The sequence below is a fragment of the Artemia franciscana genome, chromosome 8 (assembly GCF_032884065.1).
Source record: "Artemia franciscana chromosome 8, ASM3288406v1, whole genome shotgun sequence".
Lineage (NCBI taxonomy): Eukaryota > Metazoa > Arthropoda > Branchiopoda > Anostraca > Artemiidae > Artemia > Artemia franciscana.
This window is the reverse complement of record NC_088870.1, coordinates 17,021,726-17,040,489: the sequence shown is the minus strand read 5'-3', so window position 1 is coordinate 17,040,489 and position 18,764 is coordinate 17,021,726. Positions and strand designations below refer to the sequence as shown.

The following is an 18,764-nucleotide window of genomic DNA, read 5'->3' as shown; positions in this document are numbered from 1 at the left end:
CATCAAAAAAGAAACAGATTCTTGATTTGGCTAAAAGTAAGCTCGGAAACAGAAATGTTTGATGGAACAACGGGAAAATTTTTGGAAAAGACTCAGCAGGAGAGATCCGTAAAATTAGAGCTATGGCTGAAGTGGTCCGTTTGCCGAATCAGACGGCATAATTTTGAGTTATGAAATTATGTTGTTGCATTACTTGTATGTTTGTTTTCCTCTTTGCATTTTATAGCCAAAATGTCAGTTCATTTCATGTTTATCTCTTTCTTTTTCCTTCTTCTTTCTGCCTATCAGACTTTTTTTTTCGTATAAAATAGTCACCTTCGTCAATGAGCGTGAACAGATGTGATGACGCTTTGGATGAACTTGAACAAAACCAGTTTATTCTTGGAAGCCAAGCTCGTGACACACTTGCGGGGGATGATGAATGCATCGATAATTTTTCGTGAATTGTCGCCTAAGTAATTACGTGAATCCTAGTAATCCTTATGAATATTCAAAACCTGTGAGTGCAGATGAAAGAGCGATCGTTTTCTGGAATTGTCAAGGTCTAAGAACCGCATATTCTTCTTTATGTGATATTTTAAGTGCACTAGATAAGAAGCCATACATTGTAGGCCTATGTGAGACATTTGTTTCTAGCAAGTCACTGGCCTGAGATTTTTTTTTCCGGGATATGTTTGCGAGCAAAGAGAACGGACAACCATGGAGTGGGGCGGTCTATCCATTTTGATAAATGAAGGTATCCAATATTGGGTTAGGGATCACCTCTCCCTGTTGCTGGAAGGTAGGATCGAAACCCTTTTCATCGAAATAAAAAATGAAGGAAAAAAAAATTGACTTTGGGATTAATTTACAAAAATCCGTCATGTGATATTATTTATTATTGATGAGTTTGGATTATTTTTAAAATTAACAATGAAAATAAAAATAAATTAATGATGGGAGATTTTAGTATTTATTTACTAAAAAGGGCGAATAGCTCAGATTTTGTTAATATGATGGTGTCACATGAAAGTTTTCATTTTGTAACTATTCTAACTCGGATTTCGCATCTTTCCGCGTCCTTAATTGATAATTTCTTCGTTAATGGTGGATTACTTGAAAGATCCCAAGCAGATGTGATTGTGTCTGACGGGTCGGATCTCCTTCTTTTAATAAGTAAAATAAAGAGCACAACAAACATGGTAGGAGAACACGGCAAAGATGAAAAGGAAAAACTTTCAAAATAAAAAACAAAATAGAAAAAGTGGCATCAAAAGAGTCAAGCTAAAACAGTCTCAGCTAAGGTAATATCAGCTAAGAATTCAAATGCTATAGCTGGAAAATTAAGCAGAGGTCTTGGGGTGATGCGAAGAATTAAAATCTAGTCCAAAAAAGATTCTAAAAATGATTTATTTTCTATATTTTGTCCATATATTAGCTACAGATGCTCTATATGAGCAAGTAATTTTGTAACATGTTTCAAAAGAGTACAAAAACTTGAGAATAGAGCTGTAACATTATTGTCGGAATTTTATGATTCTGATGATGTTCCTGCTCGTGAGCAGTTTAAAAAGAATAAGTTAATGGATGTATCCCAAATTCGAGATTACTAAGTTGCGATTTTCTCGTATAAATATCTGAATCGCCTGCTCACCCCTGCTTTTGAAAATCATTTAAATTTTAATAGAGACCGTCATGATCATAATACAAGAAAAGCTGATAACTTAACTCATGAGTTTAGGAGTACTACTCGGGCATCTTTTGTGATTCGCCATTATGGTCCCCATGTTTGGAATATTCTGCCTGAGGGTGTGAAAAATGTGCCTAGTCTTCCAGCTTCCAAGTCACGGGTACAGAAGTTTCTTTTATCTCATGAGTAATTTTGATGTAAGGCCTGTTCCAGGTTGACATTCTATTCAAGGCATTTCCCTGATTTATTTGCTGTTAATTTTTTTTCTGTCTTCTTCTTGTCTTTTTCCTCTTTCTCTTGTTTTCCTTTCTTCCTTCATCAGTTGAGTTTCTTTTGTATTGAGTAGCGTGATATGAACGTGGTTTTGATTAGCTGAGGGTGATAACCTCGCTTGTCCTTTACAGGCTTATCGCCTTTCTTGGCAGGCGAATGGCGAATAGTGTTTGTTTTCTTTTCTTAATAAATGTATATCTCATATCTCATATGTCATATGTTTATCCTTTATCAGACTGTAGTCTTGTTATTTCTGCAATAGTAACAAGGAATATTAGCCAGCCAGAATCAGAAGAATTAAATTGAGCCCTATTGCTCTGTAACGGGATATTATATCTGTAACGATTATATATGTAACGGCAAGTGATACATATATAATCTTCTTGTTGTTATTATTTTACAAAAGAAACGTTTTTCATCTTTGGAATTCAACTAGTTGCATTTTGCATTTGCAACAAAGTGTTATAATTTATACTTTTGTTAGGTACATGCGTGAGGAAAGTTAGGGGTTGGGTATTAAACCTCAGTTTTAGCGAGTCAATCCTAGATGTTACGCAGGCTCTGCCCTCAGGAAAGAACTAGATGCTTTCTAGGGTGGGGGTCGATGACGGTTCAATGATATACTTTTTGATCAATTTTTTTTTTGCACTTGCGTGGTTAGCAACAGCACATATTTAGAAAAGGGGATTTCAGGCATAGGTAATTCCCATAGTATACTATACCCCATACATATTATTCGCATGACTTCATTTCATCACTATAGGAAATATATTTAAAAGCTTAAAGAGAAGCTAGAAATTTGGAAGAAAGAGAAAATAAGACGTGAATGAAAAGAATCAAAAACATTTGAGCAAAATAAAAACATCATGTGAACTGATAAAGGAAACAGTTCTTGTCTCCTTTATACTTGTTTATGATTGTTTATGGATGTGTACTATATATGAATTGAATATTTAGTACCGAAAATTCGGTGAGTTGAGACATTGTAGATAGAAGTTGAAGCAATTGTAAGGAAAATCGTATTTTTTAATGCTTTTTTGTTTTTCTTTTCTATTTATCTTGGTGCTTTCCGATTTTAAAAATGGTCAGTGGTAAACCTAATGAATGTACTATGCTTAAAGATCATAAACACCAGAAAGGAAATATAACGTGACTAAGATGCCTCAAAGTACCCCACTCGTGGGACAAAGGGACAAGTGTTTCTCTTCGTCAAGGCTGTCTTGAGATTGTTTTTCTTTAGATAATGATGATAGAGATCGAATGAACTATGAAAATTCCTGGAAAGAAGCAACATGCCAATAATGGGTTTATTCCCATTATTCTGCCTATTCAGCGTTAAGACATATCCCCTTTTGGACGCTCTTTATAGGTGGAAGCAAGAGCACTTAAGCAAACAAGGGTGCCCTTCGGTCGCCTCTTCCTATCTCCCCTTCTTCATTCATTACCCATAGCATACATTGATAGCTGTCCTTTCCCCAGTCCATCGATTTCCAAATTTTCTGGATCTTCCACTGCATAATTAGAATTTGGATTATATTATTAATAAATCAGGCCAAGATTATCTGAGCATTGGAAAATTATGGAAAATATCGAAAAATTACTGTTTCAAGAAACAGTAATTCCTTTGAATTAAGATGAAAATTAGATGTTCCTCTGAATTAAACTTACCCCCTTCAGGGAAGGAATTCTACCTGTCAATTTCATCATGAAGATTTACTCTGAACGTGCGTGACTCAATCAGTGCTTACGTTACCCTCAAATTTAGAGAGATATGGCCTTATTAACCTAAATAAACAAAACAAGCGAATGGCCCGAAACAAAGCTTGCAACCCCAATATACATACAAATAAAACAATACGAAAAAGGAAAAAAGGAAAAAGAAATTATTTTGGAGTTTCCCAAATATTAACATACCGAATATTAGCAGTTTAAATCTTATGGTAATATTTGTGGTTTTGCGAACGTCATTTTTTGTAATGGTTTCGGAAAGCCCAATTTTTCTCCTGGGAAAAAGGAGGAAATCTTGATTATATCGGGGCTGAACTCAACATATCATATTTGGTTATTTGAGTATGGTGTGAAATTACCCAGTGAGATGGCATTTTTTGTTACTTACCTAATTCTTTTAATCAAGATTATGTGAATAGTTTTATAGTCAGCATTTTCAGTGGTAGAGATCAGGAACCAAATTAAGGCGAACTATAAAACAATCAACAGTGAAAACAAAACGAAAATAACATTGTAGGCTTTGATTTTAATATATCAATCATCTGGTTTCAGTTTTTTTTTATTGTTAGCTGGAATATACTCAACATAAAAATATGTTTACGTAATTGTCAATACGGTTTTAGTCAAATTAGCTTCTAAATAAGTTGCTTGTTGTAGGCTAATTCTTTTCTTTTAATTTTTTTTTTTTGCAAAGTACCAAAATTGAGAGTTACGTCAAAAGTACTTTGACGTTAAAATATCAAAATTTAAATTCACGGACCATCTGAAAAGCTTAAGCAAGAATTTTTTCTGGAAACTAACTTCGTATTGCTTGATAAAGCGCTCTACATTTTTGTTTGTGAAGTAATATAATGTAAAATCACTTTGTGATTTGCTTCGTATTTTAGGACTGCAGGATCAGTGATCGGTGCTGGAATGCAAGCCTTTTTACAAGATTGGGAAAAAGTTACTGCTTCCGTTGCTGGACTCTCTTTACTTGCACTCGGCGTCTACTCTGCCAAAGGGGCTACTGGAGTTACAGCTCGTTATATCGAGTCTAAATTAGGTATATTTCCCAATGTCATTTTATTTGTAAAACCTACGTTGAATTAATGTTTCTGTTGGTGTAAACTTTCTAGTTCTGCAAGTGTAATGATGCCTTTCTCATTGGTTTGATATTAATTATTGATTTATCTTCCAATACCAAGGACAGTGAACATGATATCTGATTGTTTGAATTGTCTAAGTGGAACAGTATCTCTAAAGTAGCCTGAATATGGAATTTGGTTTTTAATAAAGAGGACCTCTATATATAGTTTTGATTGAAGTGGGAGCTAAATTAGAAAAAGATGCGTGGGCGAAAAATCAGGAAATAATTTTTGAGACCACAAAAAGACTGGTCGAGTTTTCAAGGTTCGGTTTTTATATTAGCCTTTTATCTGTGTTTACAATTTTGCACTGAAGACGGTCAAGGAGAGGTCTCGGCTGAAATATTTGCATAGTTCTCTTTGATTTTTCACTGGCTGTTATTATCCTCGTTTCTCTATTTTTTTCGATTTTTTCGTTTTGAAAAATCAGAAACAAATGAGCTAAAAGCAAATGGCACCAAAAAGCCTAAAAACCCAAAAAGCCTAAAGTAGTTGTTTTTGAGTGCAGTTTCTTTAAAAGTGTAGTCGTGTTTAGGACTACGTATATTGTTAATATTTGGATTTTTAAGGACGAAAGGCTTTGTTCGATCCAACTAGTTAATTTTGCTTCTTCATTTTCTTGGTTCTACGTAGCAACACTGATGAATGTGTGATGGAGCCCTGAAAACCTCACAGTTTTGAAATTAACGTAAAAGAAAAATCTTTGATATTCACGGTTTTCTGGTATGAAATCACATAAGATGGGTCCAGAGGGCCAAAATATTTTCATTTCAATGTCGTTGGTACTTTAACAGATAAATTTAATCTGGTAACGATACGTTAAATATTGTCTTTATTGTTCACTATAATAATAATACAGGCGATATTCGTAGCTTTTGTTCAAAAAGTCGAAATCATATTAACATCTGTTTATTTAGACAATTGCTGAAGAGCAACTGCAAAAAAGGCTGAATATTTTTGAATATTCTCCGGCATCGTTAGAATTAGAACTTGATTGGTGCCATTGGAAGGGGGCAGTCAGATCTTTTTCAAGACAGGCCTGGAGATAGAACACTTTTGTATACCATGAATATTGATGGTGCTCAAGGAACTAAATTTTGAGGAACTTTAATTTCAATTTTATTTTTGAACAAGTTATATTTTTGGTATCACCCATCCCTCTGTTCTGCATTCGTCATGATATGGACCTACCTCCGTATTTAACTGTTTTGCTAAAAATGGGTTTATTTAAAATAAATAAAAATAAATAAATAAAATAAATAAATAAAAATAAATAAATAAATAAAATAGCTATATTTAAAATAGGTCAACTCAGCTGATGAACGGTTATAACCTGTGATGGAAACGGATGAACTCGGAAGCAAAACAGAAAAACGTTCTGAGCCGTGAAACTCTTGACTTTTGGCATTCTTAGTTTTTTTAATTAGTGTATTTTTTCCTAGTATTACTACGCATTTGAAACCCCCCTAGTAAAGTCTTGCGCACGTACCTTGTAAATAGTCCTTTATTGTTTGTAACAATAAAGGTTAAAAATCCTAGAGCAAATTTTCCGAAACTCAGAAAATCGACTGCAAGGAAACTTAAATAAAATGGTCGCTGTTAACTGCTTAATGATGCTTTATCCCTGAGAAGAACGTGTGAGAGAACATGAGAGAACAGATAGGGAATTCAAATAAAAGATCCAAAGCCGAACTGGCCAGTCATGACCAAACAAAGAAATGAATCAACTTCGTTTCCTTTACTGGTCTTAGACCTGTTTGTCATTGTCAAATTCAATTCTTTGTTTTGATAGGGAACTTGAAATATATGTAGTTTAATCCTACTTTTGGCTTTCATTTGTGCCAGTGCTTGTGAGTGACATTAGTTTGGTGGACGATTAACAGATCTAATTAACTGAACATTTATTTATATAAAAAAGTTCTAGGTTTCAAGCTGTTGATTTTGCACAAACCTAAAATTGTGGACTTAATTTTTCGTTTTCACTTTCAGGAAAGCCTTCATTAGTCAGAGAGACATCTCGTTTCAATGTAATCGACACAATTAAGCACCCAATAAAAACTGTAAAACGGATTCGAGCAAAGGGAGAGGAAGCCCTTTCTGGAGTCGTTTTGAAGCCTAAACTAGAAGAACGCTTAAGGGACATAGCCATTGCTACTAAAAATACTCAGTTAAACAAAGGGATGTATAGAAATATTCTAATGTATGGACCACCTGGCACAGGAAAAACACTGTTTGCCAAGGTAAAATTATTTATGCAAAATAATCCTTTGTGAGAAAATCCTAGCCCTGGGGGTCACCCAGACGCTGTGTGATCCCATGCAATTATTTCTATTTGAGTAAATGACTAAAAAAACTGACATAGAGTTAGATTTTTACCATACAGCATTTCTTTTTCGTATTATTTTTTTTTTTACTTTTGCACGTAAAAAATTATCTTTTTTTTGCATCAGTTAAGTTTCGTTAGAAATACAAACATTCCTTTGTTGCTTATATAGCCCTTATTTTGCTTTGTTCAATATTTGTGAAATATGTTACAATACTAAAAAACACTTAAGTTGAATCAACCCATTCAGGTTTTTCGAGGTTGTCCTACGATTTAGACAAACACAATATCACAGTCAGCGCAATATGGTTGATTTAGTACTATACCTGTAATTTCTAGGATACGCTTTAAGGTATCAAAAGCAGCATTAACCTATTCGAAATAATACTTTGTTTAAACGCAAAGAAATTTCTGGAAAAAAAAATCTAGCCCTTTGGTTTTACAAGAGTGTGTGGTGTATGTAACAATCTGACGCCCATTGCCTGCTCGCACCAAGTCAATTTATATTAACTTATATATAGGTCACCATGGCCGTATCAGGGATTTTTTTTTCGGTGCGGGGGGGTTTATACAAAAGCATATTTTCAAAAGGAGGGGGGGTACAAAAGGATTAGATACGGCCTCGTACGTCACTATAGGGAATTGTACTTTTTATACTTTTACTTTTATACGCGTGTTTTATCACTTTCTCTGCACCTTTTATCGCCTCCTCCTTTCTGACCAATTTGTTTGAAAGGTAATAAAGAGAGTGCTGCGAATTTATAGCAACATATATTGTAAATTCCTCCCGAACCTTCTGGCCAGGGGCTCTATAGTAACGACTAAGTACGGTTCTGACTATTTTAACCAGGTTAAAAGAATGACAAGTGTTGGTTCGATTGATCTGAACTATTTTTTTCATGTTTTTCCTTAATGTGTATTGTCGTTAAAAAAATGAATAAAAAAAAAATCATATTGTTAATCTTATACCGCGCTTAACACGTTGATTAATTTACGTTTCAGCTTATTCATTTTATTTTCCAGAAACTAGCACAGCATAGTGGTATGGACTACGCCATCCTAACTGGTGGTGATGTGGCTCCAATGGGCAGAGATGGCGTTACTGCTATTCATAAAGTATTCGATTGGGCAAATGGTTCACGGCGTGGCCTCTTGTTGTTCGTTGATGAGGCCGATGCGTTCCTTCGTAAACGTGCCTCCGAGAAAATTAGTGAAGATTTACGCGCAGCCTTAAACGCCTTTCTGTACAGGACCGGTGATCAAAGTGGCAAATTTATGCTCGTGCTTGCTTCCAATACACCAGAACAATTTGATTATGCTGTTAATGATCGACTAGATGAAATGGTAGAATTCGTCCTGCCTGAACTAGATGAAAGGAATAGATTGGTTAGACTCTATTTTGAGAAGTATGTTCTACAGCCTGCAGCTGAAGGCAAGAGGTTTGTCTTTTAAATTCCTTTTTTGTTAGTGTAACGAGGCCTACATCAGTAGTAATGGAACGATGCCAAAATTCTTAAAACACAAAACTTGGGAAAAGAATTTAGTATAGATTTAACAAAGCAATGCTTCACTATTTCACTTTGCCGAAATAAATTAGCTAGGTTGTATTTTGACAAGTATATTCTACATCCCATAGTTGAAGACACATTTCTGTAATTTATTTTTAATTAAGATTACTATTGGCTTAAAAAAAAGTCAATAGAATTTAAATTCTACTAAAATAGTAGAATTTAGACGGCATCTTTCGTTTTTTTTCCGTTTTGTCAAAACCATCAAGCTGTTTTTTCTTTTGTTTTGAAAAAAAAAATTCAAGGGATTTCGGAGGCAATAAATGGAAAATAGAGACTAATACTAATACGTAAGCACTGGAAACAAAAAATATACGTAAAGGAAACTACTCTGAAATTGAGTCAATTATTGAGATTATTTTTTATTGAGTTAAATGCAGGATTCCATCGCATTTCGCCTCCAAATTGAATAATATGATTATGGGGTGGTATTTGTTTTTCTTTTTGGATATCAATGATACACGCGTACAGAGTAGAGGATTCTTCCCGGAAATCGACTCCAAGTACCTCTCCTTTTAAAAATGAATATGGTGGCCTCAAACAGTCCCCGCCCCCCTCAACAGACACCTAACATTGGATCTTAGTGCATCAGTTATGGGTATTCTCGGCTAAGTAAACCAGTCTATTCTGTAAAATAACGGAAGCACCTTTTAACAAGGACAAAATTGTTACATAATTGGTAACATAGTGTGGTGCTTTTTTTCTCGATTTCGTTTATGGTTTACTGTTTTTCTTTTGGCTCTCATGGAAAAATTAAGTATGTAATTTTGCTTGTATGCGGTTTTGGTTAAGAAAACTTGACAGCATTCCACTTCAAATCTTCAGGCGTGATAAAACACAAATCTAAAGGCAACCTGTAGAATCAAACTTAGTATGAAGAGATAGAAGAAAAACAAGATACCATGGTTTAATTGCTGGCTCACGCCGAATTGTTTAACATACCAAGAACATGAAAAAAATTTTTTTTTGCTCCTAGACCCATGTTAGGTCTGTTCTAACAAAACCACGATTTCCTAAGATTTTTCCTTTGGTTGTTTCAAAACTGAAATTTAAGCTAGTACAACAAGCTCATCACTGTGGCAACGTAACCATGATAATGAATAAGCAAACTAACCAGTTTTATTCGACAACACTTTTTACGATCGTAAAAATTCAAACATGAAGAATAGGTTGATTCTGAAACACAACTACAGCTTCAGTGGAAAGCTTTGCCGTCTTAAGTTACTTATTGCTATATGATTTTAGTTTAATTTGTGGTGACTTTTTACCTTTGTTTCTTTGTTTAACCTTTAAGCCAATCTCGTCGATGTTGTTTACCAAGCTGGGGTCTTCTGAGGACCCTAATTTTTTAGTTATTTCTCAACTATTTGTTTTGAAAGATTGTTCAAAATACGTTATTTGAGTTTCTTGAGAAACATTACAATTAAACGAGTACTATGAGGAGTTTGAATAAAACCTACTCTTAATTAAACGGGTACTATGAGTAGTTTGAACAAAATATACTCTTTATTAAACGAGTACTATGAGCAGTGTGAATAAAACCTACTCTTAATTTGGCGCCAGCTACTACCAAAGAAAGGTCTTTTTAACTAAAAATTGAATTTTTAACGAAAACTTCCCTTATTTATATATATATAAATATATATATATATATATATATATATATATATATATATATATATATATATATATATATATATATATATGGTTGTATAAGTCTCCAATTAACCAATTCAATTGATCAGATTGAATTTTCACTGTCCTTGGTACTTTCAGTTTGCACATTTTTTCATGAGGTACGTTCCAAAAGGTTTGAGACTCCTCGGACGATAATTTTAGCTAGCGAATCACTTTTTAAGGGCGCCACATCCTCCGATACATTCAGTTCATTCATCGGTGACGAAAGGAAGAACTAATTATTGATCTTCAAAATTCTACTCTTTACCAATTGAAGATGGAACCTCAGATCTCTGCTATATATTGACTTCTTGGAAAAAAATCGCAACATTTTTTTTTGAACGACACAATATATTTAATTTAATTTATACGTTAAAAACTCACTTACGTAAATAAACAATTAAACAATGTACTAACGACTTCAAGCGGTTTATTCATACTGTCTGGCTATCAAGGTTTATCTCCGGTGGGTGAAATTTGGTATATTGTTCTTCCGCAGACTTCAGTTTTTAATGCTTCAACTTTAGACGACAATTTTTCATTATTTAATAGTAGAGATTCAGTGAACATCCATCTACCGAATTAACTTGTGGACTTCGGTTTGTGGTATTTTAAATTCAAAAATTCGTTGAAAAGCTTTCAGAAACATGCGAAAATAAAAAATTCAATATTTTTTAAGCAAGTTTAGATTATTCTTTAAGAAAAAGTCCAAGCAATATTCTATTACTGGCTCCGTTAACGGGTACATCTGAAAGTAAATAACTCAATGACATAAGTATCCAGTTTTTTAGAGCGCAAATTGCAGAATTAGGCTTTTTGCAAATTCTGTTTCGCAGGGAATACACAAACCCTATGGACGAGTGTAGTTATTAAGTGGCATCAAGTCAAGGTTAATTTTACCCCTTTGATCGCCGTTGTTACTGTCTCCCACTTATGCTACACCTCACATGCATGTCACTGCACAATGCCGAGGATGAGTCAACCTTTGTTCGAGGGTCTCCCCGGGGGGCTGGTTGACAGTAATTTACTTGAAAATTTTCCTCTCATGCATGTCACTCCACAATGCCGAACTAGAGTCAACCTGTTGAGGTTCTACCTTGCCTTTTCGCAATTATAATTGCCAAATTGACAGTTATAATTAACAATTGTCGATTACAACTGATGAAGACAAATTGTCTATATAAAGTCCAATTTGCCTATATATAGGCAGACCCTTATTGCAGCTGGTGACATTAATTAGAACGCTTCTTCTAGGAGACTTAAGGTAGATCAGTTTGATTACGGAGCTCTTTGCTCAAATATTGCCAATGTCACAGAAGGTCTTTCCGGGCGTGAAATAGCAAAGCTGGGTGTAGCTTGGCAGGCAGCTGCCTATGCATCTCATGACGGTATCCTCACAGAGCAAATGGTAATGGAAAAAGTCAATGATGCAGTCAAACAGCATAAGCAAAAGGTATTGTAATATGTCAGTTTTTTTATGTTTAGTTCTGTTTCTCAGTTCAATCGGGTTTATTTAATGAAAAAGGAGATATAAACTTAGAATACATTGCTCTGTGACAAAGTGCTTAGTATTTTAATTGATTAAATATGCCAATTTTAGACCTAAATAATAAACTGAATACATGAAAGGATAGTATTAATAAACAAAAATAATTTATCCTAAGCGATCAAATAGTCACAAGTTCAGATCAAATAGTCACAACTCTTCATATGACAGCAGACAGCAGCTGCTTAATTGACATAAAAGTTGTTTGAAGAACATTTTTTTTAGACCAAAAAAAGAAGAAAGAAATGGATTAACCAGGACACAACATTCATAGTACCGATGATCTTTTCAATTTTTTTTTTTACGAATCAACTTGTTAGAAACCTAAAACGTAGCATTGTCAGTCTAGAGATAGTTACTTCCATTCAAAATTTCTGATAATCTGCCCGACCTTCGAGCGTTGCCTGTAAATTCTACCCCCCCCCCCACAAGATGACTGGATCCGTAAGTTTGCAACCCATGTTTTGTCACAAAGCCCCCCCCCCCCAACCCCAACAGAAAAAGTAAATGATAGAACTGCTTATTTTTCTAAAGTAGGCGGAGTAAGACGAAATCCATTTAAATTCGATGATATATTTATTGGGACCTCTTTTCAGCCCATAGATTTATCACAGAGCCCCACCCCCTCCAGAAGAAAGCAAATCATAAAGTTACCTAGTTATCCAAATTAGGCGAAGTAGAATGAAGGCAGTACAAATTTGATGACATCTTTATTGTGACCCCTTTCTAGAACAAAATTTCTGCTGTAGGCGATATTCGCGAATTGTGTGTGGAGCAATTTTTATTGCCTTTAGTTTTGTTTGAAACAGATATGGATTTCATGCAATACAAATTCTAACCTAAAGACAAGTCCATTGATGTTGCGATGAAAAATCATCTAGTTGCTCTCTAAAAGTTGAATTCTTTCAACTGAATCATTTGTTTGGTAAAGCAAAAGAATTGCTCTAGTCTGGTACACTAAATTGCCTAGGCTAACAGGCTTTGCTCTTTTGCAAAAATCTCTGTGGACATACTATCGTCAAGAATAAGGATTGGGAGGTAGGAATAATGAGAAACAGGATTAAGACATTGCAAAATATTTTTGAAATATAACATTTATTGGTTCAAATATCTCTAATAATCTTCCTTCGTATATTGTTTCTTTCCATAAATTCACCATTCTCGGACCTTAAAATGACACAGAGACCTCGTGCAAAGCTTTCATGTAGGAAACTTTTTACTTTGCAAAAAGAAGAAGAAATAAACAAACCGATTTCGTTACGAAGGAAAACTTGAAAATGGTAATAAACATGTCAATCCAATTGTTAGCGTATCCAATAGAACGTCTTCATATCTCCTATTGAAGTCCTTCTAGTGAAACATTACCAGAACTTTAAAATCTTTTATGTTGCAGTATCCAACGCAGCTTGAAAAACTACGAATGGAAGAAAAACTATAAGTTTCACTATCTGAAGTGGGTTCGTGATGACCCACCATCTAAGCATTTGGCTGAAAGTCAGTTAACTTTTATGAGTGATCCTCATTTTTTCTGTTTCTGTAATAACGCCTCTCTTTGTATTTGATCATTTACGATTGCTCTTTTTCTTTACAGATTTTCTGGCTCAGTGAAGAAGAGAAACGGGAGCATAAGACAATAAAAAACGGACCAACCACGCCTAAAGACAAAATCGCAGCACCGATAACAGACAGTACGTTGCCGAGTTAAGAATATCGCCCAATCTAGATAAAAAGCGAGTTATGGCCAAAAAGGCTTTGGCTTGCTTTAGCCTCGGACCCAACAACCTCGAGCGATGAATAGTCTTTTGATAGTCTTTTTTTTTAATTTCAGAAAATCTTTGTTTTGTAACCTATAGCAGTTTGATAAGTAAAACTGCAAAGCTTTATTCTATCTAGTCATTTCTAAGGTTTCGTTTGGCGTACATGTATTAGCTGCTCACACGGCGTCAACAAGGTGCGTTAAGGTGTTTGTAAGGCTTCAATTTTTCTAGTTAGCTTTCATAAAGTACTTTGAGGTAGTCAGCAAAAAGTTGGTTTTTTTTTTTTTTTCAAAAAGTCAACAATGTTTACCAATAGAAGAAGAGAATTAAGGTTCAGTGTTCGAATTTGAAATAACATGGCTTTCTGAAGCTAAATACTGTTATTATTATTTTTTTGTCAAAAATTAAGTCTATAGAATACAAATAATCATCTGAAAGCAGATAAACTCGTTTCCTAGATTATTTGTACTACTAGCATGAGAGATTGAAAATGTGCTGTCGAAGTAATTTCAATCAAGTCCATAAGATAAAGTTCTCTCCGAGGAGTCACAAACTTTGCAGCGTGCATATTAAGGAAAGCGAATTAGGTTTTTGAGCACCATGTGAGCCATAATTAATTACACAATAAAGAGACTAATATTAGTAAACCGACACCAGAAACTAGCTGTGCGAAAGATGTAATTCTATCTCACTTTCGAGGGCTATAACGAAAGAAAGTTGGAGATGTGTAGGTTACGTTTTACGGCTGAGCGATGACATATTGCCAAATATTGTTCTTTTTGGCCATCCAACTGGAGACAGACGAAAAGCAGATCAGCCCCGAATGGGGTGGAAGGACGTTTCATGGATATTGGAACTTTAGGGGAGGGGGTAAAAATTGAGCTTCGAGTAGATTGGGGCAGAGGAGGAGCGTGCACTGCGGTGTCAACCTCAAATAACATGGTGCTGCAGTTAGTTTTTAGTAAGAATAACTCGAAAAATAACTTATGAGCATTTCTCAACATTAAATGGCAGAAACAGAGTCATTTGTTTTCGTTTATTAGGTTGTAAAATAAATTAACAATAGCCAGACCAGTTTTCGACAGAAAGCTTGATAAATGCTGGTGATAGCTGATAACAATATACCAAACAAAGTGAATCTGCGCCAAATAAAATGTAAACATAAAATTATGTAATCACGGGAAAGAGGAGTAAGTCCATTGGGTGCTACCCATATATTTTTCAACGTTTCTGGCTCGATTTCTCCTTCTTTTTTTTACTTCTTTGAAGTGTGCAAGTGCGGGGGGGGGGGGGGGAGGATAAGGTGGATGAATAATCTAATTTCAAAGAATTTCTGATTTATAAAAATAATAAATAAAAATTCAAAAACAAAGTGAATCAATCACTTTTAGTAGATATTATTTAAACAATTTTTCTGAGAACTTACGGCTATTTGTGTGTTATCATTTGTCGCCTGGCTGCTACCTAAGTCTATGCCTACCCTGCAAACCAAGTGTCGACTTCCCACCTTCCACTCAGCACTCAACTCTGCCTATTTGTTGGGTCCGTTATAGACAACCAACTCGACATGAAACTTTTACCGATCTGGAGTTGATCTGCATCGACCCAATCTTTCACTAGAGGAGAGTGATCTGTATCAAAAATAACGTTCAAATAAAAGAGACCAAGGATAGGTCAATAAATCCTAATTCTATAAAGACAAATTTCTTACAAGGCCATCTGCTTGTCCAACAGCCTCAAGTGAGGTCACTACGCCCAGAGATCACTAAGCTCCCCGGTAGCCGGGTTTCGAGCTCCAGTCCCAATGTTTCCAGGGGCCAGCCTACCCTGGCTACAGGCCTGGCTGCATGAGACCCAAACGCCTAGTCCGTGCAGCACACCGAGGCTGTCCAATCTCAGCCACGGAGACACCCCTATTGAACCTCCTCTTTTAGGTGGTAGTCTGGGACCTCTTAGGTCCCAGAGACTACCATGGATAGCCTCTCCACTTGGAGTGAAGCTGCCTTGGAGCACGGTTTATTAGGTAGCGGCAGATTGTCATTGCAAAGTAATACCACACAACCTCTAGGCCTCCCAAAACAGGATTCGCGATAACCTGTGATTGCGGGTTATCCCTGAAACGTTCCTCGTGAGTACTTGGCGTCCCCTGGGTAGTTCTTCAAGAGACTGTCCAGGGTCACGCAGATATTCTTATATTCGGCAATAACTGCCAAAAAACTGGCCATTCTCTCACATTCAGCCTTTCGTTCACACTAATGGGAGTTCGTGAATATTTTAAGAGTCATAGTTACTCGCGCCGTTTATCCGCGCTTTGTTGAAATTCTTCGCTTTGGCATTTAGAGCACTGGACAGAGATTATAAATTGCTATTGTGTGATACTTAACACAACAACAATATTACATATCGTTGAGCCTAAATCGCAAGGCCATAACTGAAATCGATTGCACTAGTGAGAGTCGTCTAGTGGGTCTTTAACCAGTGGCTGAATTCACTTCATAAAAGGAAAGAAACGCGATAGTGACAAGAAGCTGTTTAAGTGACACCTCACGAACCTTGGTTCCATTATTAAAAATCTCACATCTTATTCTCTAACTCTTGTAAAAATCGCAAATTTATCTTTTAGTTTTGGGCATGACCATATTATTTTCAAGCAACTAAAACAAAAATAATTACATTGTAAATGATTTATTTTAATAAAGATCAAAAGAAATACCAAAAAAATCACGTGAAGTGGGGAAGCTTATCGCCCATGATTAAATGTCTATCAATCCCATCCTTAGTAATGACACCGTATCTAATAACACCTCCAGAGCTTCCATCCAGGTTCATTGCCAATGACAAGCTTTTGACAACTATATCAACGCATTCGTCTTTGGCCATACCAGGTTTGTAACGGGAATCAACATACCCAGAAATGTAAGTACTGCCAGAGCCAGCAATCGCAACTGGACGACGAGCCAGCATACCTCCCAAAGGAATGCTATAAACCTTGAACAAAAATAATTATGCATGAGCGAAAAATCCACTTCGCTAGATTAAACTATCCAATATTCAGAATAAAAGAGCAATCAGAAGTTTTTTATTTATTTATTTTTTTTTATTTCTGAACAGACATTTCGCCCAACAGCCAAATTAAACTTCCCAGATTTTTTTGGATTTCTCTGAACTTTCCCCAAAGAAAATTTGACTCCGAAACAATCTTTAAATACTATCGTTCACACGAAATACATAATGTTAATTTTTGTTAAAGTTAATCTTATTTGGGAGAAACCCTGAAAAATTAGCGGGAAATAACGGGAACACTGACTCATAGTCACAAGGAAACTACTCTAAACCTGTTTCATTTAAAAAAAAAATCTTAATTTTATAGACGAGTACTATTATTTAGTGAACTCTTAGAAATCCAGAATATTGAACTTTTTATATTATTTCAAAAGGTCCAAATATTTCTCTAAAAAAGCGTATCTTGAGACCAGTATTAAATATGAATTTATGATTTAGGAAATGGGTATTGCAGACTGTTGTCTACATTACTATTATATAAAAGGGTTGTACTTTGCAAGTTTATGAGCCCTACCTAACTCCTTAGACATATTTCTATTTTATTTTAAGCAAGGATTTTGGATAATAAAACAAAAATGTATACTAGCAATGCTCGTGAAAAAAAGAGCTGTTCACCCGAATCGAAAGTGAAATTCGATTAGTGAAAAGAAGCGATTTTTTTCTATCATTATACAGCTGTCCCAACCACAACCAACGTAGTTTTTAAAGTATTTGGATGGAGGGGAGGGGGAAACTGTACACAATAAAATTTTTTTAAGCTTTCTATTGAACTAATTACTTTTTAGTACAAAAAGAAAGCTAACTCCGAGTTCTTTTAGGTAGTTTCTTCATATTTAGCTACCCTGTACACTGGGTCATTTTACTATTCTAGCTAGACAAAATTAACTTTCTTAATAAAGACTTGCGTCTAGTTGTATTTAATATGGTATTCGTAAATGACCAATTTATCTTTAGTCTTACTTTATTCTTATTCTTCATTGATATTCTTTATTCTTCATTAACGAGATTAAAGGAGCCTTAAATATGATGTGTTTAGTAGCATTTCCCGAGGCACTGCCTGGAAGTGTCTGCGTTTCTTTTTAAGAAGGAATGTATGTTTATAGACTAAAAACTTTGAAAACAATTGGCACTGTTGGGGAAGAGATTTTAGAAACTGTCCACACTCCATCTGGGCACTTATTATTTAGATTGTCTAATAAAATTCGCTGTTTTATTATTAAGCGCCCCTCAATTGTGTGCGCACCTAGTGCAGGGGATTCTAGTCATATGTGTAGTCTACATGTACTGTGCTGATTCATTGTCTCCTATCATGCTGCAGGAACAACATGCACCATTCCACAGTCTGTATTTATGTATGACATGAAGAGATGCTTCACGCCCTACATAACCGACCTCTTTCGCAATTCTCACTGACCTTCCCCTCGAATGCCCAGGATAGGTTATCTGATTTTGGCAGGGACCTTTCCCTGTCTAGTTCCCCGAATAATGACCCAGACAGCAATATGGACCCCTAACCTGTCCCACCCTAAAACTTCATCCAGTCTTGCCCTCATTTGTGACACCACAGTCTAACCCGTTCACTCTTCAGACATCCCCCAATTATTCCTCTAGTGCCCCAAAAATAAAAAAATAAAACAGTTTCTTCTTCGTTTGGTTCAAGATACCATTTTCCAAATTTCTTGCTCTGTAATGCCGAGTCTCAACTTCGAGAAAATGACACAACTGGCTATTACGGCGAATCTCACTAATTCCCACCTTGTTGCTCTAACTGAAGTCCAGGCGCAAAACCCTGAATCCCTGAAAGCTTCGGGCTACAAATTTTTTTTTGAAACTGAGGCCAACCGATCACCCGCTTGGTAGACGTGGTGGAGGACTTCTCTTGCTGTGCCTTGAGGAATCTAGTCCAAAACTGACCACAATTCCCGGAATTGATGATTATGATGAAATCATGTGGATAAATATTAAAACCAAAAGTGCTCCCTCGTCCACTGTTTAATATCCTAGCATGCAATTTTTATTACTCCCCAGGTCGG

General features: G+C 35.5%; 2 protein-coding genes across 2 annotated transcripts in view; one reads left to right on the top strand and one right to left on the bottom strand.

Moving 5' to 3' along the window:
* The window catches only part of LOC136030064 (ATPase family AAA domain-containing protein 3-A-like), a 34,924-nt gene extending 21,130 nt beyond the window's left edge, over positions 1-13,794 (top strand). The window contains exons 4-8 of the mRNA XM_065708691.1: positions 4,558-4,715; positions 6,787-7,037; positions 8,144-8,559; positions 11,620-11,818; positions 13,503-13,794. Coding sequence (XP_065564763.1) covers positions 4,558-4,715; positions 6,787-7,037; positions 8,144-8,559; positions 11,620-11,818; positions 13,503-13,616 — 1,138 coding nt within the window. The 3' untranslated portion in view covers positions 13,617-13,794. The remainder of the gene's footprint in view (positions 1-4,557; positions 4,716-6,786; positions 7,038-8,143; positions 8,560-11,619; positions 11,819-13,502) is intronic.
* Positions 13,795-16,337: 2,543 nt separating this feature from the next.
* LOC136030063 (proteasome subunit beta type-6-like) overlaps positions 16,338-18,764 on the bottom strand; it is a 28,175-nt gene continuing 25,748 nt past the window's right edge. Inside the window, exon 5 of the mRNA XM_065708690.1 lies at positions 16,338-16,656. Within this exon, the coding sequence (XP_065564762.1) occupies positions 16,390-16,656 (267 nt within the window). The 3' untranslated portion in view covers positions 16,338-16,389. The remainder of the gene's footprint in view (positions 16,657-18,764) is intronic.